This window comes from Erythrolamprus reginae, chromosome 10 (assembly GCF_031021105.1).
Source record: "Erythrolamprus reginae isolate rEryReg1 chromosome 10, rEryReg1.hap1, whole genome shotgun sequence".
Lineage (NCBI taxonomy): Eukaryota > Metazoa > Chordata > Lepidosauria > Squamata > Dipsadidae > Erythrolamprus > Erythrolamprus reginae.
The window spans coordinates 4,266,488-4,291,669 of NC_091959.1; the positions used below are offsets into that span (position 1 = coordinate 4,266,488).

General features: G+C 41.7%; 1 protein-coding gene across 1 annotated transcript in view; it reads left to right on the forward strand.

The window, feature by feature from the left end:
* CCDC33 (coiled-coil domain containing 33) overlaps nucleotides 1-25,182 on the forward strand; it is a 105,175-nt gene that overhangs the window by 8,155 nt on the left and 71,838 nt on the right. Inside the window, exons 4-5 of the mRNA XM_070762765.1 lie at nucleotides 16,455-16,523; nucleotides 23,053-23,216. Coding sequence (XP_070618866.1) covers nucleotides 16,455-16,523; nucleotides 23,053-23,216 — 233 coding nt within the window. The remainder of the gene's footprint in view (nucleotides 1-16,454; nucleotides 16,524-23,052; nucleotides 23,217-25,182) is intronic.

The following is a 25,182-nucleotide window of genomic DNA, read 5'->3' on the forward strand; positions in this document are numbered from 1 at the left end:
CTAATATCGCTATTTCTTTTGTAATTATCCACTTAATATTTAACATTTTATTTATTTCATTCTGCACTTCCTTCCAAAATTTCTGAACTTCGACACACTCCCAGAACATATGCGATCTATATTTGTGGATTGAAAGCAAAAATGCTCATGTGAAATAGGGAATGTCTTTCTTTCTTTCTTTCTTTCTTTCTTTCTTTCTTTCTTTCTTCCTTTCTTTCCTTCCTTCCTTCCTTTCTTCTGTTCCTTCCCTTCCCTAGCTGGGGAAAGGTTGGTTTGCCTGTTGAGATCTTGATGGACTTCATTGGCCAAATGTTTGAACCAGACTTGCAAATAACATTTGAATTTAGACCAGGTTTGTGTGTGTGTGTGTTTGTGTGTTTGTGTATGTATGTAACTAACATATTTTTGCTGAATTTGAAAATATTCAGCAAAAATATGTTACACATACAGAATATAGTTTGAAAAAAATTAATTAACTGCCTTGGAAATGGCCCTGGCTTGGGTATTTGGATATATCAGGGTGGCCCAACTCAGGGCCATTTCCAAGGCAGTTAATTTGTTCATAGCTGACAACTAGATATATATATATATACACACTGCTCAAAAAAATAAAGGGAACACTTAAACAACACAAGTAAATCAAACACAAGTAAATCAAAATTCTGTGAAATCAAACTTAGGAAGCAACACTGATTGACAGTCAATTTCACCTGCTGTTGTGCCCATTCAACTTTGTACAGAACAAAGTATTCAATGAGAATATTTCATTCATTCGGATCCAGGATGTGTTATATGAGGGTTCCCTTTATTTTTTTGAGCAGTATGTATGTATGTATGTATGTATGTATGTATGTATGTATGTATGTATTTATGTAACATTTTTGCTGATAATGAAAAGGAATAATGAAACTCAAGAAAAAAATCAAACACACACATATATAAGTTCATATAATGTATACTGCAGCTTGTGGATCCTGGAGATCAGAAGGTTTCAGATAATGTTTTTGAAGAGCAAAAGATAACAAATTTACAAACATTTTGAAGTTGGGGGGGGGGGTGAAAATCACAGCAAAGGATCTTGTATCATGGTGGAGGCTTCTGTTGAATTTTGGTGAGAAGTATGATGTTGGAACAGATGTTTCTCCAGACCGATCATATTTTTTTTTAATATTGTCTTTTATTTTTTAAAAAACACATCCCCTCCAGATGCGTATCAGTTTCAAATATTAGGGGCATTTGATGAGAAAGTGATCTAAGTTAAGATAGTGAAAGCGGTGAGTTGGAAAATAAAAAGAAAGGAGGAGAAACTGGGTGTGATAAGGGAAAAAAGAAAAGAAAGAGACTTTCTAGGAACGAAAGAATGGCAAAGCCAGCTCAAGGAACGAACGGATTAAAACGTGGCTTGGAAACCTTTGTTCTCACCTCTTTGTTCATAGAAACTCAACCAGGCATCAGCCTACAGAAAAGCATGGCAGGAATTTACTAGCATTTTTACCTTTGCAAACAGCCAAACAATGTTTTGGCTTGACTTAGAATTAACTTGATGTCGCCTCCACGTCTCCTTCTTGGTCCTTCTTTTGTGCAGAAGGAAACAAAAATACCGTTTGTTGGGAAAAAAAACAGCCTGTGGATTCAGAAGGGTTAAACCCCCCACTTGTTGGGAAATGGGTCGAAAAGGGTCAGCTTGGAAAATTCAGGGAGATACTGATCTGGAGATGGAAAGGAGAGAATGATGGATGGGGAATTTCTGGACAATGTTATGCAGTAATTGACCGACTCCTAAACAATGCCACAGTGGTCAAATATAGAGAAAAACAGGTTTTTAAAAATATTTTATTTTATTTTATAATATAAAAATTCAATTTTCAATGTAAACAATGTGTTTTCAGAGTGCATATACATGTATGCATCAATATACAGGTGAAACTCGATAAATTGGAATGTGGTGCAAGAGTTTATTTATTTCAGTAATGCAACTTGAAAGGTGAAAATATGAGATGCATTACAGGCTGATTCTATAAACTGACGGTCTTGGCATATTCGGGTTTCTTCCCATGTAGGATTTGGAAATTTCTGGCGACGTTTCAATGAGGTCCCACTTGTCATCTTCAGGCTGGTGCTTCTGTCCTTGTTCTAGGGCGACCTCGTTGAAACGTCACCAGAAATTTCCAAATCCTACACGGAAAGAAACCTGAATATGCCAAGACCGTCATACCTGTACCTGTGAAAATCTACAAAAACATATATATATATTATCTAACTATATCTACAGCAGCATGAAGCTTACAACTTCAGCCTGATGATGGTGAATGTGATTTCACCGAAACGTCGCATAGACATGCAAAATATTACACGGGGCAAAACCCGAACTCAGAACAATCTACACACACACAAACACACACACACACACACACACACACACATATATATGGTTTTTTTTTTAAAAATGTCGGATCACCCTGGTATATCTGGCTAGCTGATGAGGCCAGAACAAGGCCGAAATGGTACCATCCTAGTCTCCCTTAATTTTAAAATTTCAGCTAAAAACATTTGATACATATATATATATATATTAGATTTGTACGCCGCCCCTCTCCGAAGACTCGGGATGGCTCACAACAACAATAAAACAATGTAGTACAAATCCAATAATTAAAACTAAAGCTACAAACCCACTATGATTTTAAAAAACAGTCAATACTACCCAATCATAACCACACATAAATCTTACTGGCCAAAAAAGGAGACACATCAATTAGCCCATGCTTGGTGACATAGATAGGTCTTCAGAGTCTTGCGGAAGGTGAGGAGGGTGGGGGCAGTTCGAATCTCCGGAGGGAGTTGATTCCAGAGGGCCGGGGCCACCACAGAGAAGGCTCTTCCCCCGGGTCCCGCCAGACGGCATTGTTTAGTCGACGGGACCCAGAGAAGGCCAACACTGTGGTACCTAATCAGCCGCTGGGATTCATGTGGCAGAAGGCAGTTCCATCGGTATTCTGGTCTGATGCCATGTAGGGCTTTATAAGTCATTACCAACACTTTGAATTGTGTCCGGAAACTAATCGTCAATCAGTGCTATGCTATTGCTATCCCGGGTAAAATGCAAGGACCCACATCTTTTGCCTGTGTTTGCAATTTAGCCTTTTGTGCCGTTCCTTGCTTCGGCGGGTCACGGGGATGTGATGGCCTCGAGCTTTTCACCGGGATATCCTGGTACGTGCCAGGAATCTAAGATCCTGGGCCAGAATGTGCTGCCGCGCGGGAATTAGAAAGGGATTAGCAAAAGCGACAGCTGAGGCGGGCTGGATGAGGGCTAACAATTTCTTTTCTTTTCTGTTTTGCTTCTTCATCAAATCTGTCCAGATAATGTATTTGCAGGCATGAGCAGGGACTCAGAGAAGGCACTTGTGGAAACAGGCATTTGAAATGAGTCTGTTATTACGATGCACAAGAGAAGCGTGAGCGAAGCAGAGGTCTTTATTTTCCTAACCCTTCTTCAGGCAGGGAATAGATTAAAATGTGGCAGGAAGGTCTTTGCGCTGGAAGGATTAAAACACAGAGGTCTTGCAACTTGGCAAGTTTTTAAGACTTGCGAGTCTTGAGAAATGAAACCTGGCTTTTAGAAACATGGAAAACATAGAAGACTGATGGCAGAAAAAGACCTTGTGGTCCATCTAGTCTGCCCTTATACCAGTGTTTCCCAACCTTGGCAACTTGAAGATATCTGGACTTCAACTCCCAGAATTGCTGGCTGGGGAATTCTGGGAATTGAAGTCCAAATATCTTCAAGTTGCCAAGGTTGGGAAACACTGCCTTATACTATTTCCTGTATTTTATCTTACAATGCATATATGTTTATCCCAGGCATGTTTAAATTCAGTGACTGTGGATTTACCAACCACGTCTGCTGGAAGTTTGTTCCAAGCATCGACTCCTCTTTCAGCAAAATAATATTTTCTCACGTTGCTTCTGATCTTTCCCCCAACTCACCTCAGATTGTGCCCCCTTGTTCTTGTGTTCACTTTCCTATTAAAAACACTTCCCTCCTGTACCCGAGTTGAAGTCCAAATATCTCCACGTTGCCAAGGTTGGGAAACACTGGACTAGATGACCTCCAATATCCCTTCCAATTCTGTTTGTCTGTAATTCCCTATGGCAAAGATACAATGATATGAAATCTGTCTTGGCCAAACGCATGGGCCCTGTTTTCTCTGGGCTGCTTCAGCATATAAATGTTACCGATCAGCACATGGGAGAAGGGGGACAATTTGCTAGCTTTTGGAGTGGCTGTCAAGCCAGGGTGATGGATTGCTCAGCAGGCCTTGTTGAGCGGGGATGCATAAGATGAAAAGGCCACACCGAGACCTCTTTGCAACGCCCCCTCCTCAAGGCCAGCTTGAACAAATGATTACTTATGTTTAAGTCTATGCCGTGTGCACTTTTTCATATTCCAATTTTGAGACATAGAAGCAGGCCAGGGAGGAAGGAGGGAAGGAAGGAAGGAAGGAAGGAAGGAAGAAGGAAGGAAGGAAGAAAGAAAGAAAGGAAGGAAGAAAGAAGGAAGGAAGGAAGGAAAAAAGAAAAAAGAAAAAAGGTGGAGGGATGGAGGGAGAAAAGATGGAAGGAAAGGAGGAAGGAACGAGAAAAGAACGAGAAAGGAAGAAAGGATGGAAGGAAGGAAAGAGAGAGAAGGGGGAAGGAAGGAAGGAAAGAAAGAGAGAAAGAGAGAAGGTAGGAAAGGAAGAAAGGAAGGAAGGAAGGGAAGAAAGAAGAGGGAAGGAAGGAAGGAAGAAAGAGGGAGGGAGGGAGGGAGGTGGGAAGGAGTAAGGAAGGGAGGGAGGAAGGGAGGAAAGAAAGGAAGGGAGAAGGACAAATGGAAGGAAGGAAGGAAAGAAAGAAAAGGGAAGGAAGGAAGCAAAGAAAGAAAGAAAGAAGATAGAAGGAAGAAAGGAAGGAAAGAAACGAGAAGGAAGGAAAGAAACAAAGAAACAAAGAAGAGAGAAGGAAGGAAGAAAGAAAGGAAGAAAGAAGGAAGGAAGTAGGGAAAAAGAAAGAAAGAAAAAAGATGGAGGGATAGAGGGAGGGAGGAAAGATGGAAGGAAAGGAGGAAGGAAGGAGAAAGGAAGGAAGAATGGAAGGAAGGAAAGAGAGAGAAGGGGGAGGAAGGAAGGAAGGAAAGAAAGAGAGAGAGAAAGAAAGAAAGAAAGAGAGAGAGAAGGTAGGAAAGGAAGAAAGGAAGGAAGGAAGGGAAGAAAGAAGAGAGAAGGAAAGAAGGAAGAAAGAAAGAAAGAAAGAAAGAGGGAGGGAGCGAGGTGGGAAGGAAGGAGGAAGGAAGGAAAGAAAGGAAAGGAGAAGGACAAATGGAAGGAAGGAAGGAAAGAAAGAAAGAAAGAAAAGGGAAGGAAGGAAGCAAAGAAAGAAAGAAAGAAGAGAGAAGGAAGGAAGGAAAGAAAGGAGAAGGAAGGAAGGAAAGAAAGAAAGAAAGAAAGAAAGAAAGAGAAAGGAAAGGAGAAGGACAAACCCTGCAGGGGAAGAACTCAGAGGTCAGCCTGGAGAAAATGCAACATGGGGGGGGGGGGGTTAACCTGAACGGACTCCCTGGGGGAAAACCCTCCTGCCTTTGATACCCTGAGCAGCAATCAGTTGCAAAACCTATAATGCATTAAAGAAAGGTAATTATGAGGTATTCACCAAGAGCTTCTTTTCTGGATAATAATTGCGCAGCTCGTGACAAGCGCCTGCGTGTGTGAGACACTTAAATGGGCTTAAAAGGGGGAAATTGCTTTCTTTTTTAAAAAAGGGGTGGGTGGGGAACGCTTTCTATTATATAGAGGACTGGGAGAGGGAGAGTGGAGCAAGGCTGGTAGAAACCTCACCGAGAGAGAAGGCAGACAATGGGCAGGGCACTGAGCCAAGGGGTCTTAATTATCCATCAGATAAATTGGGCCAATTTGGCGCAAATAGGTTGGGATGAATGGCACAAGAAAAGATCACTCTACAGGGGGGTTTTTTCCCCAAAGAATCAGAATCACTTCTCTCCCATGGATAAAATAGCTTAGTCCAGTGAGAAAGCAACGTGAGAAAATATTATTTGACTGAAAGAGTAGTAGATGCTTGGAACAAACTTCCGGCAGACGTGGTCGGTAAATCCACAGGAACTGAATTGAAACATGCCTGGGAAAAACATCCATCCATCCTAAGATAAAACACAACAAATAGTATAAGGGCAGACTAGATGGACCAGGAGGTCTTTTTCTGCCGTCAATCTTCTATGTTTCTATAATGACCAAAGTTGGTTGCAGGATTCCAGGTGTGGCCTTCTGTCTAAGGGGTAATTTCTCCCTTCCGTGACCTTGTTCAACACGGTGGGCTTGTCAAGAGAAAAAGCCCAGATGAATAAATACGAGCTTAGCTCTCTCTTTCTTAAAAGGTCCAGGGTACCTGAAATATAAACATCGGATTCTGGTGCCTGCGGAGTTTAGTCTTCTTCCCATAAACAGTTTGACATCAAAGTCACCGACATCCTCAAAGCCAGGATGGCATCGCCTAATTTGATAATGAAACATTTATTTTCAGCAAAGACGCCGAAGTCTCGGCTATGAGCTAGAGGCAGCCCTTGGCTTACCAATGTTCATTTATTTTTTTATTTTTTATTTAAAATACATAAAAACATAAAAGAAAAACCCACACATTCAGGGTAGTTTACATCCCAATTTTCATCAGAAGCACATATGGAGTTGTTGTTGTTGTTGTTGTTGTTATTATTATTATTATTATTATTATTATTATTATTATTATGTCAGTACAACACAGCAAACGAGATCACTATGCTGGATTTCGTATTCCATCATCAGTCGGGCACTTCCCAAGCACCTAGGACTGCGTTGCTGTTGTTATTATTATTATTATTATTATTATTATTATTATTATTATTATTATTATTATGTCAGTACAACACAGCAAACTGAGCCGCCCCGAGTCTTCGGAGAGGGGCGGCATACAAATCTAAGAAATAAATAAATAAAATAAATAAACTAGATCACTATGCTGGATTTCGTATTTCATCACCAGTCGGGCGCTTCCCAAGCACCTAGGACTGCGGGATGTAGCGGCGAATTATGTTTGCCCATCCCAGTAAAGCGGCCTTTTGCAATTGACAGGTAGAGATTTTGTCAATTCCGATGGTTTTCAAATGTCCGCTGAGATCCTTTGGCCCTGCGCCCAGCGTGCCAAGTACCACTGGGACCACTTTCACGGGCTTATGCCAGAGTCGTTGCTGCTCGATTTTTAGATCTTCGTATTTCACTAATTTCTCTAGCTGCTTCCCCTCAATTCTGCTGTCTCCTGGGATTGCGATGTCGATGATCCATACTTTCTTTTTCTCCATGATCACAATTATTATTATTATTATTATTATTATTATTATTATTATTATTAATTAGATTTGTATGCCACCCCTCTCCACAGACTCATATACATTTTTACATTAAATGAGAACATTTTTGTCAATGTTTACTGTAAATCCTGTATATTTCATTAAAAAAAGGAAAAATTCCAAAAAAGGAAAAAAGAAAAGAAAAGTCATAGAAAGACCTAATTCCAATTAAAAAGATAAACATATCAATTATTGATCTTTTAAACCTGGCATTTTATTTCACTTTATTAGACTTACAAATGTTCATTTCATGATGGTTCAAAGTTACGACCACACTGGAAAGAGCGACTTAAGATTGGTCCTCGTACATAGGAGCATTTTTGCATCCCCCAAGATTCTGCAATAGTCATAAGTGTGAAAAACGATTATAAATCCCTTTTTTCGGTGCTGTTGTAACTTTGGACAGACACGAAATGAACTGTTGCAAAGCAGAATTCCCTGTATTTTCTCTCTCTGCTTTATATATTTGCAGCCTGCTTCGGTGGCTAGTGAGAAAGCATCAGGAGTAACTAATTTGCGTTAAATTATTATCTCTCCTCCTCGGTGCCCCCAGCTATTCATCGATGCTACGTCCAATTATGCAGCGTTGATAATTGCCGTCTCATCTGTTTGGTTTCCGGAGCCGACATCCAGTGAGGTCTCAGGCTTTTTCAGAGGCTCCTTCTTGATTAAAATTTTCTTCTCCTTAGGTCAAATGTTGGCAAGGGAACAAACCATCTCAGCCTGCTAATTGCTTTCTGGAAAGAAAGGGAAAAAAGTCGTATGTAAAAAAGCTTGATCCTTGGCAACACTGCTTTGAGTATTTCAAGGATTTATCCCACCTCTCTGGGGAAATTGTTTTATTCTGTTGTGAGCCGCCCCGAGTCTGCGGAGAGGGGCAGTATACAAATTTAAATAATAAAATAAATAAGTAAGTAAGTAAGTAAGTAAGTAAGTAAGTAAGTAAGATCGGAAACAACCCCCTTTTAAAAAACGAAAGCAGACTATCAATCCTAGGTCTAGAAAGCTTAGAACTACGTCGCCTAAAACACGATCTAAGTATTGCCCACAAGATCATATGCTGCAACGTCCTACCTGTCAATGACTACTTCAGCTTCAATCGCAACAACACAAGAGCACGCAACAGATTCAAACTTAATATTAACTGCTACAAACTTGAGTGTAAAAACTGTGACTTCAGCAACCGAGTTGTCGAAGCGTGGAACTCATTACCTGACTCAGTAGTGTCAACCCCTAATCCCCAACATTTTTCCCTTAGACTATCCACGATTGACCTCTCCAGGTTCCTTAGAGGTCAGTAAGGGGCGTGCATAAGTGCACCAGTGTGCCTTCCATCCCCTGTCCAATTGTCTCTCCTTATCTCATTTATCTTTTCTTCCTTTCAAATATGTTCACCTATACTTTTATATCTTTTCTTCTATTCTTTTCTTTACTTATATTATTACATATCTTTCTCTTCAATGTGTATTATGTATTGGACAAAATAAAAAATAAATAAAAAAATAAATAAAATAAAATAAAATATAAGAAAATATAAGAAAATATAAAATAAAATAAAATAAAAAATAAAATAAAATAAAATAAAATAAAATAATAAAATAAAATAAAATAAAATAATAAAAAGAAGTTTCCTCCCTAAAGTAAAAGACTTTGGAATACTCATATCAATTGACCTAGGTGCCAAAGCCCCCTGCAACAACATCGCCAAAAAGACTTCAAGAGTTGTTAACCTAATCCTCCATAGCTTCTGCTCCGGTAATCTCACACTACTAACCAGATCTTACAAAACTTTCACCAGACCAATCCTTGAATGCAGCTCATCTGTCTGGAACCCACACCGCATTTCGGACACAAACGCTCTAGAAAATGTCCAGAGATACTTTACTAGAAGAGCCCTCCACTCCTCCACGCGCAACAGAATCCCCCACGCAACTAGACTTACAATCCTAGGTTTAGAACCACGTCACCTTAAACACGACCTAAGCATAGCCCATAAAATCATCTGCTACATCATCCTTCCTATCAACGACTACTTCAGCTTCAACCACAAAAACACACAAGCACATAACAGTTGCAAACTTAAAGTGAACCGCTCCAAACTCGAACTGCAGGAAATACGACGTTAGTAACCGAGTAGTTGATGTATGGAACTCACTACCAGACTCTGTAGTATCATCACCTAATCCCCAAAACTTTATCCTTGGGCTATCCACTGTTGACTTCTCCTGATTCCTAAGAGGTCGTGCCTTCCGTCCCCTGTCCTAATGTTTCTCTTTTACTAGTATTATGTATATAAATATTATTATATCTCTGTATACCACTAATACGTACTGTTGTGATTCCGTCTGAGGCCCCTCAGGGAACGGCTGATCCTCTGCCGGCTTCCTGCTCAGAGGGGGAGGATGAGGAACAGGAGGTTCAGGCAGACGGGGAGGAGGAATCTCAGGCTGAGGGAGAGCAAGCAGCCTGGATTCCTTAGATGAAAATGCACAAGCAATCATAGATCTCCGGCAGAGAAGAGCAACACAATGAAGGGGACAATTAGCCAGGTACTTTCAGCACTAAAGAGGCAACAGCTGGGTTTGGGTGTGGTGCTCTCTGGAAAGGCTGAAAAGGCAGACCCACCCTTCCTGGCTTGTGGAGTATTATCTTTGGGAGTCCTGGGACCTGGCTGTGATCTTTGGCGTCTTGGAATTCTGGTTTGTGACTTTGAGTACTGAAACCTTGGGGGGAAAAGGTGTGGGTCTTATTCTCTACAGTGGTGGGTGTGCCAGCAAGAAGTCTGCTGTATTGTCTGGCCATCAGGACTCTGCTGTGAAGTCTCATAGCCTGCCTGTTGGGAAGAACAGGTTTTTCTCTGTGTTTATTTTTCAAACTATAAAGTGCTTTTGCTTTTACCAGCGTGTCTGGCTGCTTTTTCCAGTTGGTGTTGAAGTCTGGGGGCACCCAGACAGAACACATACTGGACAAAACAAACAAACAAATAAAATAAAAATAAATAAGTTCATTGCTTTCCAATTTCTCCTTTCTTGCCATGTTCCAAGCTAGGTGACTTCCTCCAAGTCAATTTTCCTTTGGAGCTTTCAAAAGAAGTGGATGAGCCAGAATGGAGCCGGCACCATTCCAGCTGGGCGTTAATAGACCTTCAAATGAGATTTCACAGCCTTAAATCTGATTATTTGGAGCACTGGGGTTACCCTAGAGAGCGCAAGGGGAGATAGTGGGAAGCCTAAACCCACCCACCCACCCACATCTCTCGCCATGCAACCGTTGCAAAAGTGAACTGAATTGTAAAGTAAACCAAGAAAGCTTGCTGTGTGTGTGAGAGAGAGAGAAAGAAAGAAAGAAAGAGAAAGAAGAGAGAAGAAAGAAGAAAGAAGGAAAGAAAGAAAGAAAGAAAGAAAGAAAAGAGATAGAGAGAGAAAGAGAGAAAGAAAAAGAAAGAAAGAGAAAGAGAAAGAAACAAAGAAAGAGAAAGAAGAAAGAAAGAGGGAAAGAAAGAAAGAGAGAGAAAGAAAGAGAAAGAGAAAGAAACAAAGAAAGAGAAAGAAGAAAGAAAGAGGGAAAGAAAGAAAGAGAGAGAAAGAAGAAAGAAAGAAAGAAAGAAAGAAAGAGAGAGAGACAGAGAGAAAGAGAAAGAGAAAGAGAGAAAGAGAAAGAAAAAGAGAAAGAAAGAGAGAGAGAAGAAAGAAAGAGAAAAAAGAAAGAAAGAGAAAGAGAGAAACAAAGAAAGAGAAAGAAGAAAGAAAGAAAGAGAGAGAAAGAAGAAAGAAAGAAAGGAAGAAAGAAAGAAAAGAGAGAGGGAGAAAGAAAGAGAAAGAAGAAAGAAAAAGAGAAAGAAAGAAAGAAATATGGCAGAAAACTGGCTTGATAATGCTCCTTGTTGCACTGTTGGTTTTTGCCATCTATTGCTACTCTACTGTATCTACATGTTTCGCATTTTGAAAGGATTTTTAGCAAGAAAGGGACAAAATTGGAGGAACAAGAAAATCCAGAGATGTAGCTTGACTCCCTAGAACCGATCCAGCATAATTTTGTTCCCGTTGTCAGAAACTAGGCTTGTTTTCCTTCTTCTTGGTCCCTTCTTGTCTATCTGCCTTGTTTATGTTTGTTACGGCTATATTTAGTCCACACAAGGACTTTTCATCTGGTTTTACTAGCGCTCGGGGAACCGTTGAGTTAAGAAAGCTTACGCTGCAGTCACTTCATCTTCATATTATTTTATGACGTCTCCAGAGGAGGATAAGGCTGGTATGTTGCAACAACTGATCATAAATCACACATGGTGCGGGGTGGTGGTGGTGGGTCTTGTTGAAGGAGATCTAACCAGAAGAGGAGATTCATTCATGGCTCTGTGAAACACACTCTGATATTATATGTTGTGCTTGGCTCTGGCCCAGCTCCTGCCCCAGGGAATGGGGAGGTGGATGCAGGGGAAACTTCAATATGTCACAGGCCTGTGTTATTGCCGACAGAGTCAGTTCAGAGTTTAGTTTCCTCGGACGAAGAAGAAGGTGGGAATGACTCGGCAGAGGAGGGCTTGGCACACAGCCCAGGCAGTCAATCTCCCTTATCTTCCATTGATTCGGATGAAGACATTATGGATCCACGCAAGCGCAGAATTATGCGTAGAAGAGACCAAGTAAGGACATATTACAGGAGATAAGAGCAGCCACCTGTGTTTGGGTGGGGCTCCAGTAATTAGGGCTGCTTCTATAAATAGCAGCATGTGGGTTTGGCCGTTGTGGAAGAGTATCTGATCGCAGTTCGTCAGGAATCCTGGGTTGCTGGTTTCTGGACTTTGCTTGTTGTTTTTTGATGCCTTTGAAAACAAAGCAGAGCAACGTGTGTGTGTGTGTGTGTGTGTGTGTGTCTCACTTCGTTGGAAGAAGAAGGGGTGTGAAGTTTCTTCACAGCTGCTAGCTAAGTACTGAATGACTGCTTAAGGTTAATTGTACAGACTACCCGTTTGTTTTGGGACGAGTTCTCTTTGCAATACAAAAAGAGTGCTTAGTTTATTTTGACTTTTAGGATAAAGAACATTGTTTTGAATTTTTAAATGTGCGTGTCTGAAATTTGTACCCTTGAATTTTTGGGAGGCTCCTACCAGAGAGCCCGGCAGAACATTATATGACCAAGTTGCAGAAAGAGATCACCAAAAGTCCTGGGATTAATAGGACCAATCCATAAAGCATTATGGCAGAGGATTCACAACCGTGCAAGTGTTTTGACGTGCCTCTCTGAGCAGTTTGATACATGATCTCCTTCCTCGTGGCAATTCTGAAATGTGACAGAAGACATGTGCAATTGGCATGGTGATTGTCCTGAATTTAACAATAATAATAACAACAACAGAATTGGAAGGGATCTTGGAGGTCTTCTAATCCAACCCCCTGCTTAGGCAGGAAACCCTACACTACTTCAGACAGAGGGTTATCCAACATCTTCTTTAAACTTCCAGTATTGGGGCATTCACAACTTCGAGCCAGCCTATTGCCCCCACAATCCAGGTCCTCATTTTACCCGCCTCGGAAGGATGGAAGGCTGAGTCAACCTTGAACCGGTGATGAGATTTGAACCGCTGACCTGCAGTACTGCACTCTACCTGCTGCGCCACCTCAGCTCTTTGAGTAGCATCCTCCATCAAGTATCAATCTTAATAAATTCAATTGAAGAATATGGGAAAATTGCAGGATTGAAAATAAACAAAGAAAAGACGCAGATATTAACAAAAAAATATGACTGAAACAGAAAGAAAGTATTTAGGAGATTTATCAAACATGAAAACCACAAAAAAATTGAAATACCTAGGGATCTGGATGACTTCCAAAGCTGTATCTTTGAAAAATGATAATTGTCTAAAATTATTAAGTCAAGTTAAAAAAGACTTAGAAATATGGAGTAATTTACAACTATCTTTGGTAGGAAGAATCTCTACAATTAAAATGAATATCCTTCCAAAAATTGTGTTTCTTTTTCAAGTTATTCCAATAAACCCAGGACCGAAATTTTTTGCTGAATTAAATAAGATAATAAAAAAAATTATTTGGCAAGGTAAAAAAATCAAGAATAAAACAAAATTCATTAGAAGACCGTAAGGAAAGAGGAGGCCTTGGTCTCCCAAATTGGAAACTTTATTATTATGCCACCGCTTTGACATGGATAAAAGAATGGTTGACCCTAGAAAATCAAAGGATGCTCAACCTAGAAGGTCATGATCTGATGGTTGGTTGGCATGCATTTATATGGTACCAAAGTATTATTTTAAATCTACTCGGAAGAACCCCTTGGTAGTTGTCAAGGTGAGACCATGTTGGCCTCGGGAAAGGGAAGCCGATGACATCACAACCAGGTCAGTTGTGACAGAATCCACAAGCTTCCGTTCAACTCCGCCGCGGTTCATCAGTCACGTTCCGTCCTTTGCTGAACCTCCAGCCGACGATGGAGAGGCTCCCTAGAAGTTAGAATGGAGCCCATCCTCTTCTCTACTAAAGCGCTGGAAGCAATCCTGATGATAAACAGTGCCGCTGGTCACACTTTCTCGCACAAAAGGTAGTACCGTACGAAATTATTTGGAAATAGCAGACGAGAATCCAGAATTGCCTGAAGACATGGCCGATGAAACGGATGAAGAGACGTCTATCTCGGAGGTGAGTTGACCTGATGGACCAGATCAATAATAATAATAATAATAATAATAATAATAATAATAATAATAATAATAATAATAATAATTTATTAGATTTGTATGCCGCCCCTCTCCGAAGACTCGGGGCGGTTCACAACAACGATAAAAACAATATTATACTGGCACACATCTAATATTAAAAAAAACCTAAAAACCCTATCATAATTAAAAACCAAACAGCACATACATACCAAACATAAATTATAATAAGCCTGGGGGGAAAGGTGTCTCAAATCCCCCATGCCTGGCGGTATAGGTGGGTCTTAAGTAGTTTACGGAAGACAAGGAGGGTGGGAGCAGTTCTAATCTCCGGGGGGAGTTGATTCCAGAGGGCCGGGGCCGCCACAGAGAAGGTTCTTCCCCTGGGACCCGCCAGGTGACATTGTTTAGTCGACGGGACCCAGAGAAGGCCAACTCTGCGGGACCTTATCGGACGCTGGGATTCGTGCGGTAGCAGGCGGTTCCGGAGGTACTCTGGTCCAATGCCATGTAGGGCTTTAAAGGTCATGACCAACACTTTGAATTGTGACCGGAAACTGATCGGCAGCCAATGCAGGCCAAGGAGTGTTGTAGATACGTGGGCGAATCTGGGAAGCCCCACGATGGCTCTCGCGGCCGCGTTCTGCACGATCTGGAGTTTCCGAACACTTTTCAAAGGTAGAAGATTGGGAAACCTAGAATTGGGTTGTGACGTATTTTTCCAGATATGGGGGTTCAAGCTTCATTAAGACTAAGGGCAGGGGTGGGCAGCAGGCAGGACGTGGTGGAACGCAGTTCCACCGGCATAAATGAAGATGCGTGTGCAGCTTCAGCTGATCGGCGGCTGTCACTTTCTGGATTAATTCAATTCAATTTATTAGATTTGTATGCCGCCCCTCTCCGAAGACTCGGGGCGGCTCACCACAATAATAAAAACAATATTCCAGCGAAAACAAATCTAATATTAAAAAGCACATAAAACCCTATCATATTTTAAAAAGCAAACAACATATACATACCCAAACATAAATAAAAAGCCTGGGGGAAATGTGTCTCAACTCCCCCATGCCTGGCGGTATAGATGGGTCTTGAGTAATTTACGGAAGACAAGGAGGGTGGGGGCAGTTCTAATCTCCGGGAGGAGTTGATTCCAGAGGGCCGGGGCTGCCACAGAGAAGGCTCTTCCCCTGGGCCCCGCCAAACGACATTGTTTGGTCAACAGGACCCAGAGAAGGCCAACTCTGTGGGACCTTATCGGTCGCTGGGATTCATGCGGTAGGAGGCGGTTCCGGAGGTACTCTGGTCTCGGAGAGTGAAAAACGGCCCAGCAAGTTTGGAAATGAACTTCTGGTAGGCCCAATTGGTAGGCCCAGAAGGCTTTCTTGAAGCCTGGGAGGGTGAAAAACAGCCCAACGAGCCTAACGGAAGTTTGGAAATGAACTTCTGGTAGGCCCGTTGGGTCCATTTCTTGGCATCTAAAGGCTCTGGAGACTTTCCTAAAGCCTGGGAAAGGCAAAACGGCCTCCCCCACCCTCCAGAAGGCCGAAAACCAGCTGGCCAATGCACACATGAATGATTATTATTATTATTATTATTATTATTATTATTATTATTATTAATATTTATTGAATTTGTATGCCGCCCCTCTCCGCAGACTCGGGGCTGCTAACAACAGTGGTAAAACAACATGAACAATCCAATTAATAAAAACAACTAAAAAACCCTTATTATAAAAAAACCAAACATACACACAAACATACCATGCATAACTTGTAGTAGCGTAGGGGGAAAGGATAACTTAACTCCCCCATGCCTGGCGACAAAGGTGGGTCTTAAGTAATTTGCGAAAGACAAGGAGGGTGGGGGCCGTTCTAATCTCTGGGGGGAGTTGGTTCCAGAGGGCCGGGGCCACCACAGAGAAGGCTCTTCCCCTGGGGCCCGCCAAACGACATTGCTAGAACTGACATAGTGCAATGCCTCGCATGCCCTCCGATACGGCCAGAGGTTCGCCATCACAGGAATGTAGGCTTGTAGGCTCCATTAATTCAGTTTTTGCTACTTTATATGAAAAAAAATCGCACTACCTTATTTCATGAAGAATCCTAGCACTCTTGAAAACCCCCCAAACCCTTTTGGTGTCACCAGTTTGCAAAACTACGCGTGTAGCTCAGCTCTCCAAGTCTCCTACAGTCCCTGTTTTTCAGAGAGGACTGGATTTTCTCCTACGTTCTTCCATTCGTGAATTTCAGTCAACGTAGCACGAAGTCTCCCTTTTGTCAATGCATGTCACTGAGACGTCTCTCCTATTTTGCTTCTTCCTCTTCTTCTTCTTTTGGCACCTGGTGACTTCAGAAAAGATCAGACCACAGAAAATCCAACAGACGAAGTCGATTCAGTTTCTTTTCTTTTGGAACCAAAAAGGTAGGTTAGAAATAAATATGAGGTCATGAGAGATGATAAAGCGGAGCATCTGAGTTTTAAGACGGCACCAAAATGACCCTGTATTTTTTTTCTTCCATTCTTATTTTATCTATCTATCTACTTACCTACCTACGTACGTACCTCTCTATCTGTCTGTCTGTCTGTCTGTCTGTCTGTCTGTCTGTCTATCTATCTGTCTATCTGTCTATCTGTCTATCTGTCTATCTATCTGTCTATCTGTCTATCTGTCTATCTATCTCTCTATAACTCTATCTCTCTATCTCTCTATCTATCTATCTATCTATCTATCTATCTCTCTATTTATCTCTCTATCTCTCTATCTCTATCTCTATTTATCTCTCTCTCTCTCTCTCTCTCTCTCTCTCTATCTCTATCTCTCTATCTCTCTATCTCTCTATCTCTCTATCTCTATTTATATCTCTATCTCTCTCTCTCTCTATCTCTCTCTCTCTCTCTCTCTCTCTCTCTCTCTATCTATCTCTCTATCTCTCTATCTCTCTATCTCTCTATCTCTCTATCTCTCTATCTCTCTATCTCTCTATCTCTCTATCTCTCTATCTCTCTATCTCTCTCTCTACCTACCTACCTACCTCTCTCTCTCTCTCTCTCTATCTATCTATCTATCTATCTATCTATCTATCTATCTACAGTATCTATCTATCTATCTATCTATCTATCTATCTATCTATCTATCTATCTATCTATCTATCTATCTATCTATCCATCCATCCATCCATCTATCCAGCTATCTACTTATCTACCTACCTTACCTACCTACCTACCTACCTCTCTCTCTATCTATCTATCTATCTATCTATCTATCTATCTATCTATCTATCTATCTATCTATCTATCTATCTATCTACTTACCTATCTACCTACCTGAGGCTGAAATAAAAACTGACTGCATTTCTAAATAGACTCGGTGGGAATAAGGTATTAAATAATGACGCAGGCTGGTGTGTTTGGAGATATATCAACAAAAAGATCTGAAGAACCCATGTTTGATCCCTCTCATAAAGGCCCTGATCACCTGCATCTTTTCCCCAAATGTCTGAACCTGCTTGATCAGTTTCACAAACGCCTCCAGTGCTACGGGGGAAAAGAGGTTGTTATGCACTTTCAAACGTTCCTTCGTTCACGCTTCGGAGACGAGCGCTAAGCAAACTCGACGGAGACTTCCCATTTCAAACATGTCCCCGGGAAGGAGAAAGAGAGAGGAAGGGGGGGAAATAAAAAATGAAAAAAATAAAATAAAATAAAGCCGGAGGCAAGAGTAAATAGAGAATACGCATTCAGCTGTTAGATGGGTTTATGCTTGGCTTCCTAGGAGAACGAGGACAAATTGGTTGTGCCAAAAGGAATAATATATATGCACGTCTTTCGAGGTGCACAATGGTTCTCGGAAGCAATTCTGGGTCTAAAGAGAGAAATATCAAAGCAATTTAAGGGAACCGACAAGGACTTGGATATGACAGAGAGTGGAGAAGACCACTCGAAAGAGAATACCCTACGAAAATAGACTATCTATCCTGGGTCTTGAAAGCTTAGAACTGCGGCGCCTAAAACACGATTTAAGTATTGCCCACAAGATCATATGCTGCAACATCCTTCCGGTCAACGACTACTTCAGCTTCAACCGGAACAACACAAGAGCACACAACAGATTCAAACTTAATATTAACCGCTCCAAACTTGACTATAAAAAATATGACTTTGACAATCGAGTTGTCGAAGCGTGGAACTCATTACCGGACTCAATAGTGTCAACTCCCAACCCCTAACACTTCTCCCTTAGACTCTCCACGATTGACCTCTCCAGGTTCCTAAGAGGCCAGTAAGGGGCGTATATAAGTGCACTGATATCGTCCCCTGTCCAATTGTCTTTCCTTGTCTCATATATCATATATATTCTCTCCCTATCTATCTATCTATCTATCTATCTATCTATCTATCTATCTATCTATCTATCTTATATATATATATCATATATATTCTCTCCTTATCTCTTATATCATATATATTCTCTCCCTCCCATCTACTTCTCCTCTTTTTACTTTCTATCATTATATATATTACTTAATGTCTATTCTCTTCCATATGTATTGTATATTGGACAAAGAATAAATAAAAAATAAAATAAAATAAAAAATAAAAATAAAAATAAAAGTAGGGTTCTCCCTTGAAGCTTTTCAAGCAGAAAGCCCTTTTGCCACCAGGGGTATAATTTGTCCCAGGTTTCAAAACACTCTGTTTCAGTTTTATCTTTCAGCTCTTAACATTAGCCTATCCATCTCTGCACATGATAATTATTTTATATAAAATTGCTTCATCTGTGGGGAGATCTTAATTTTTCCATTTTTGAGCAAAGACCAGTCTCGCTACGGTCAAAATGTGTAACAGGAGGTATGTTGTACTTTCATCATATTTATCAATAGTTATTCCCAGCCACTAAAAGTTCTGGTTTCACCTTCAATATTTCTTCCACCTGTTGTGTTATTTTATTCCAAAACTCACGTGTCTTGTGGCACTCCTACTCTGGTGGCTTTTTACATTTCTAGCAAATCGGTGAAAGGTTTGGGCCCATTTTGGCTAGCCACGTTGATGGGGAATGCCATCTGTAAAACATCTTATAGGGCAGTGTTTCCCAACCTTGGCAACTTGAAGATATTTGGACTTCAACTCCCAGAATTCCCCAGCCAGCGTATGCTGGCTGGGGAATTCTGGGAGTTGAAGTCCAAATATCTTCAAGTTGCCAAGGTTGGGAAACACTGTTATAGAGGTTCTCTTTATAGGAGGTAGCTACGGTAGGTTTCTGATTCCTGTTCCATAGATCTGGCAGATGTTGAGTGAAGGCCATGAAATCTTAGTTCAAATCTTCCCATACCGGGTTGGGACTCAACTTGAGGCCAATTTGTAGCTGTCGGTCCATCAATCTCACACAACCCACACCGCATTTCGGACATAAATACATTAGAAAGATACTTTACAAGAAAAGCCCTCCACTCTTCTACTCATAATACACAACCAGACTTGAAATCCTGGGCTTAGAAAGCTTAGAACTACGTCACCTTCAACACAACCTAAGCATAGCTCATAAAATCACCTGCTGCAACATCCTTCCTGTCAAGGACTACTTCAGCTTCAACCACAACAATACACGAGCACACAACAGATACAAACTCCAAGTAAACAACTCCAAACTTGACTGTAGAAAATACGACTTCAGCAGCCGAGTGGTCCATGCTTGGAACTCATTACCTGACTCTGTAGTTTCATCACCAAACCCCCAAAATTTTACTCTTAGACTGTCTACTCTTAACCTCACTTGATTCCTAAGAGGTCAGTAGGGGGCGTGCATAAGGGCACCAGTGTTCCTTCCATCACTGTCCCGACGTTTCCCTCTTATTAGTACCCATCTCATGTGTTCTGTTGGGCTCTCTGGTAGAATCCTCCCAAAAATTCACAGGTACAAATTTCACACACACACACGTTTGAAAATTCAAAACAATGTTCTTTATAATGAAAATTCACTTAAACCAAGCCCTCTTTTGGGATAGCCAAGAGCACTTGTCTCCAAACAAACTGGTAATTTGTACAAGTCCCTTATCTGTTCTGTGATACTTAGCTTGCAGCTGTGAGGCAATTCACAGTCCTTCTTCTTTCACAAAGTGAAACACACTTTGCTCTGGTTTAGTTTCAAAGCGGGGAAAAAAAATCAGCACACAAAAGGTCAAAGTCAGTAAAGCAGTCATGAAACACAACAATCAGATAATCCTCCACAATGGCCAAACCCATAGGCTGCTCTTTATAGCAGCCTCACTAATGACCACAGCCCCACCCAACCACAGGTGGCCTCATTTTCTTTGATAATAATCTTTCAGTTGTTGTTGCCTATGCATCTCTCTCCGCATGCGTGGCTGTATCATTAACTCTTGTTCTGAATCCAAGGAGGAGCTGGATAATTGATCTCCTTCTGAGCTGTCTGCCCCACTCTCCTCCTCCCTGTCACTCATGTCTTCTTGGTCAGAGGAGCCTTCATCAGCAGATTCCACCGGGGACAAAACAGGCCTGCAGCATGTGGATGTCTCCCCCACATCCACAGTCCTTGGGGCAGGAGCAGGGCCAGAGCTAACCACAACACTCATGTATATAAACAAGGTTCTATTTATACTATCGGCAGGTGCTGGACAAAATAAATAAATCAATTTTGGAAATTTCGAATTGAATGTGGGAGTTCCTGATATAGGATTCTTTGGAAGAAAGGCAGCACAGAGAGCAAATGCATCAATAAATAAATACCCGTTTCTCTCGGTCTACTTTAATGTTTCATCTTTTATTCATTCCCACCCCACTTCGCGCCCCCTGCAATGCCCAGAGGGATCCAGCCTTTCATTTGACCGTATCTTTATTGTTTGTAGAGCGTGGACCAACCATGGCTAGGGGGCTCCCCGGGTATGGAGGCTTTTGCTGCCAGTGAGGGAGGGGGAATTCTTGAGTGGCTGTCCAGATCAGCTTTAGCAAAGAATGCAAGGAGGAAACTTACAAAAAGAACTGGCCAGGGTCTGAGAAAACAGGAGCCTTGGCCCTGAATCAACTGACCGACCCGCTGTTGTATAATGCAGAACTTCCTGGAAAGGGCAGCAAAGAGATAGAAGCCCTTTCTCTCTCTCTCTCTCTCTCTCTTTCTCTTTCCTCCCCTCCCCAATATGTGGGGTGTATGCATACAACTGCATTTGCCATGAAAAATGTAGCCATCAATTCCTTTAGTACATCATCAACTGCAAAGAAAACCAGTTTTGGTCTTATAATTTCCCTCCCTTGCTTCCTTACTCTTTCTCCCTGACTCCTCCCTCCCTCCCTCCCTCCCTCCCTTCCTTCTTGCCTCCCTCCCTTCCTTCTTGCCTCCCTCCCTCCCTTCCTTCTTGCCTCCCTCCCTTCCTCCCTTCCTTCCTTTTCCTTCGTTCCTTCCTTCGTTCCTTCATTCCTTCCTACCTTCTGTCGTTCCTTCCTTCCTTCCTTCTTGCCTCCCTTCCTTCCTTTTCCTTGATTCGTTCCTTCCTTCCTTCGTTCCTTCCTTCCTTCGTTCCTTCCTTCCTTCCATTTTGCCTCCCATCCTTCCTGTCCTTCGTTTCTTCATTCCTTCATTCCTTCGTTCCTTCCTTTGTTCATTCGTTCATTCCTTCCTTAGAACATAAGAAGAGCCCTGCTGAATTGGGCCAAAGTCCATTGAGTCCAGCATTCAGTGTCGCACAGTGCCCCCCCCCCAATTGTCCCTGGGGATCTTGAGCAGAAAGGGAAGGCAAAACCCTCCCTTTCCCTTGACCCCCAACAAATGGTACCCAAGGGAGCCCTGCCTGCCCCAACCAACATAGAGGTGGCACATGGACATCCATTTCAATAACCACCTATGATACACTTGGCATCCATGAATTGGTCTAATCCTGCCTTGAACCTCTCCAGGCTGACAGCTGTCACGACCTCTTCTGGAAGTTCTTCCTTCCTTTGTGTCTTCGTTCCTTCATTCCTTCATTCCATCCTTCCATCCGTCCATCCATCCATCCATCCATCCATCCTGTGATTCCCATTTGTAACTTTCCCAGCTGGCCTTTGACAAGCAAAGTTGACAGCGGTAGTGGTGGTAGTGGTGGGAAACTGGATTTATTTAACAACCAAGACGATCCCTCTTTCGATTCAGAAATGTGAATAACAAACAAACAACTGTCTAACTTTATGAAGCTCAAAAATGGTGAATACCTTTAGGTTATTAGAAGAAAAATTGATTACACATTATATAGAAATAATTTATGATTTAGAAACATAGAACATAGAAGTCTGACGGCAGAAAAAGACCTCATGGTCCATCTAGTCTGCCCTTATACTATTTGAATGTTCAATATAAGTACATGTGGATTTACTATTAGATAAGGGTTTTTCGTTATTGAGAAAGCAAATAAGGATGAGAAGGTGACCCTACAGCTTTGATTTAAGAAGTTAAAAATAATTTATTAAGCACAGGAAGGCATATTAGTGGTAAATTTAATTAGAACATAATTGGTTTATCTGGAGGATGAAACTGGAAAAGGAGGCAGCAAGATTTAAGCAAACATATACCAAAAGTTAAGGGATAATAGAATTGATATTCTTTTAGTAAAATTGTATTTTAAAAAAGATGTGTTTAAGGGTATATGATGTAAGCATGTTTTTATGGTGGAGAAAAAATAAACTTTTTGAAAACTGTCTTGTTTAAGAATGGAAGTTCTAGTCCCTGTTGTAACCCAACTCAGATAGATGCTTCCATCATCTCCCATCATCCCCTATTTGAGGAGCTCCTGAAATTATCCGTGGCTTCTTTTACTTCCAGAAATGGAGCCACGGAAGTGATTGAGCCCATGGAAAGAAACCGATGGGGAGAACCTCAATGAACTTGCCATTCCTTCCTCCTCCTGAGAACTGATCAGACCTCCACCCACAGGTTTCAAATCTTTCTCTGGCTTCCACTTGGCAGGTAAAAGAAGATCCAGCTGGACCAGGACAAACCGTGTTGACGTCCCACACGAATGATTGGCACCTGGCCAATCCCGACAAGGAATCCATCACCTTTGTTCTCCACAGTGCCTCCAACCTGCCCTCAACTCGCAAGGGAAATGTCCCCCACCCGTATGTCATTATGTGAGTATATTTCCCACCCACCATCTGCAAAGATTCTGGATTTTTTTATTATTATTAAATGTTTATCCCGCTTGGGTTATTTTTATGAATAGGCAGCCAATAATGCTCATCCCTCTTCCTATTTTCCCTACACAACAACAACTCTGTGAAGTGGTTTGCAATGAGAAGAGAAAGATTGACTTAGCATTCAATCAGTTTTCATGGCTTAGGCAGGAGTAGAACTCACATCTCCTGGGGATTGGCCCAAAGCCACCTAACCAGCTTTCATGCCTAAGACGGAACTAGAACTTGCTGTGTTCCGGTTTCACAGCCAGCACCTTAACCACTAGGCCAGTGTTTCCCAACCTTGCCAACTTGAAGATATTTGGACTTCAACTCCCAGAATTCCCCAGCCAGCGAATTCTGGGAGTTGAAGTCCAGATATCTTCAAGTTGCCAAGGTTGGGAAACACTGCACTAGGCCAAACTGACTTTGTGTGAAGAACCCACATTTGCAAAGGAGGGTTGTGTTTGTTTGTGCTTAAATGGTTCTGGTTTACATTGGTCCAAACCAGGGATGGGCTCCTACAGGTAAAGTCAGATACGCAGAAACAGTAGAAAAAAATTGATTTTTTTTTCTTTTATTCCCCTTCTTGGCTCTGGGTATGTTTTTCCTACCGCAGTAAATGAGGTTGAATGTGTATAATTTTAGAAGAGGTAGGAAAGGCAAGTAGGATGCTTGGCTGCATAACTAGAGCTATAACAAGCAGGAAGAGGGAGATGGTGATCCCGCTGGATAGAGCACTGGTGAGACCCCATTTGGAATACTGTGTCCAGTTCTGGAGACCTCACCTACAAAAAGAGATGGATAAAATTGAACGGGTCCAAAGATGAGCTACAAAAATGGTGGATAGTCTCGAGCATAAAACTTACCAGGAACGACTCCATGAACTCTAACTTCCCCAGGCCTATACTGTTTATGTGTGGTATGTTGTGTGTATGTTTTCTTAAATTACGGGTTTTTAGTCTTAATTATTCGATTTGTATTGTACATTGTTTTTCTATTACTGTTGTGAGCTGCCGCGAGTCTACAGAGAGGGGCGGCATACAAATTTAATAAATAGATAGATAGATAGATAGATAGATAGATAGATAGATAGATAGATAGATAGATAGATAGATAGTGTTCTGTCTGGGTTCCCCCAGACCTCAACACCAACTGGAAAAAACAGCACCCCCCCCCAAGGTTTCAATAGTCAAAGGCACAAACCAGGATTCCAAGACGCCAAAGTTCACAGTCAGGTCCCACGACTCTCAAAGATAAAACTCCACAAGCCAGGAAGGGTGGGTCTGCCTTTTAGCCTTTCCCAAGAGCACCACACCCAAACCCAGCTGCTGCCACTTTAATGCTGAAAGTATTTAGCCAATTGACTCCGTCTCTGATTAGCTCTTCGTTGTCGCAGATCAATTATGGCTTGTGCACTTTCCTCTAAGGAATCCAGGCTGCTTGCTGAGGAGAGCTCCCCCTGGTGGGACTCTGGCTGTCCTCCCTCTTCTTCAGCCTGGGATTCCTCCTCGTCTGTCTGCACCTCCTGTTCCTCAGCCTCTCCCTCTGAGCTGGAAACCGACAGAAGGTCAGCCGTTCCCTGAGGGGCCTCAGACGGAACCACAACAGATAGATAGATAGATAGATAGATAGATAGATAGATAGAGAGAGAGAGAGAGAGAGAGAGAGAGAGAGAGGTAGGTAGGTAGGTAGGTAGGTAGGTAAGTAGATGGCTGGATAGATGGATGGATGGATGGATGGATGGATGGATGGATGGATGGATGGATGGATAGATAGATAGATAGATAGATAGATAGATAGATAGATACTGTAGATAGATAGATAGATAGATAGATAGATGATAGATAGAGAGAGAGAGAGAGAGAGAGGTAGGTAGGTAGGTAGATAGGTAGGTAGGTAGAGAGATAGAGAGATAGAGAGA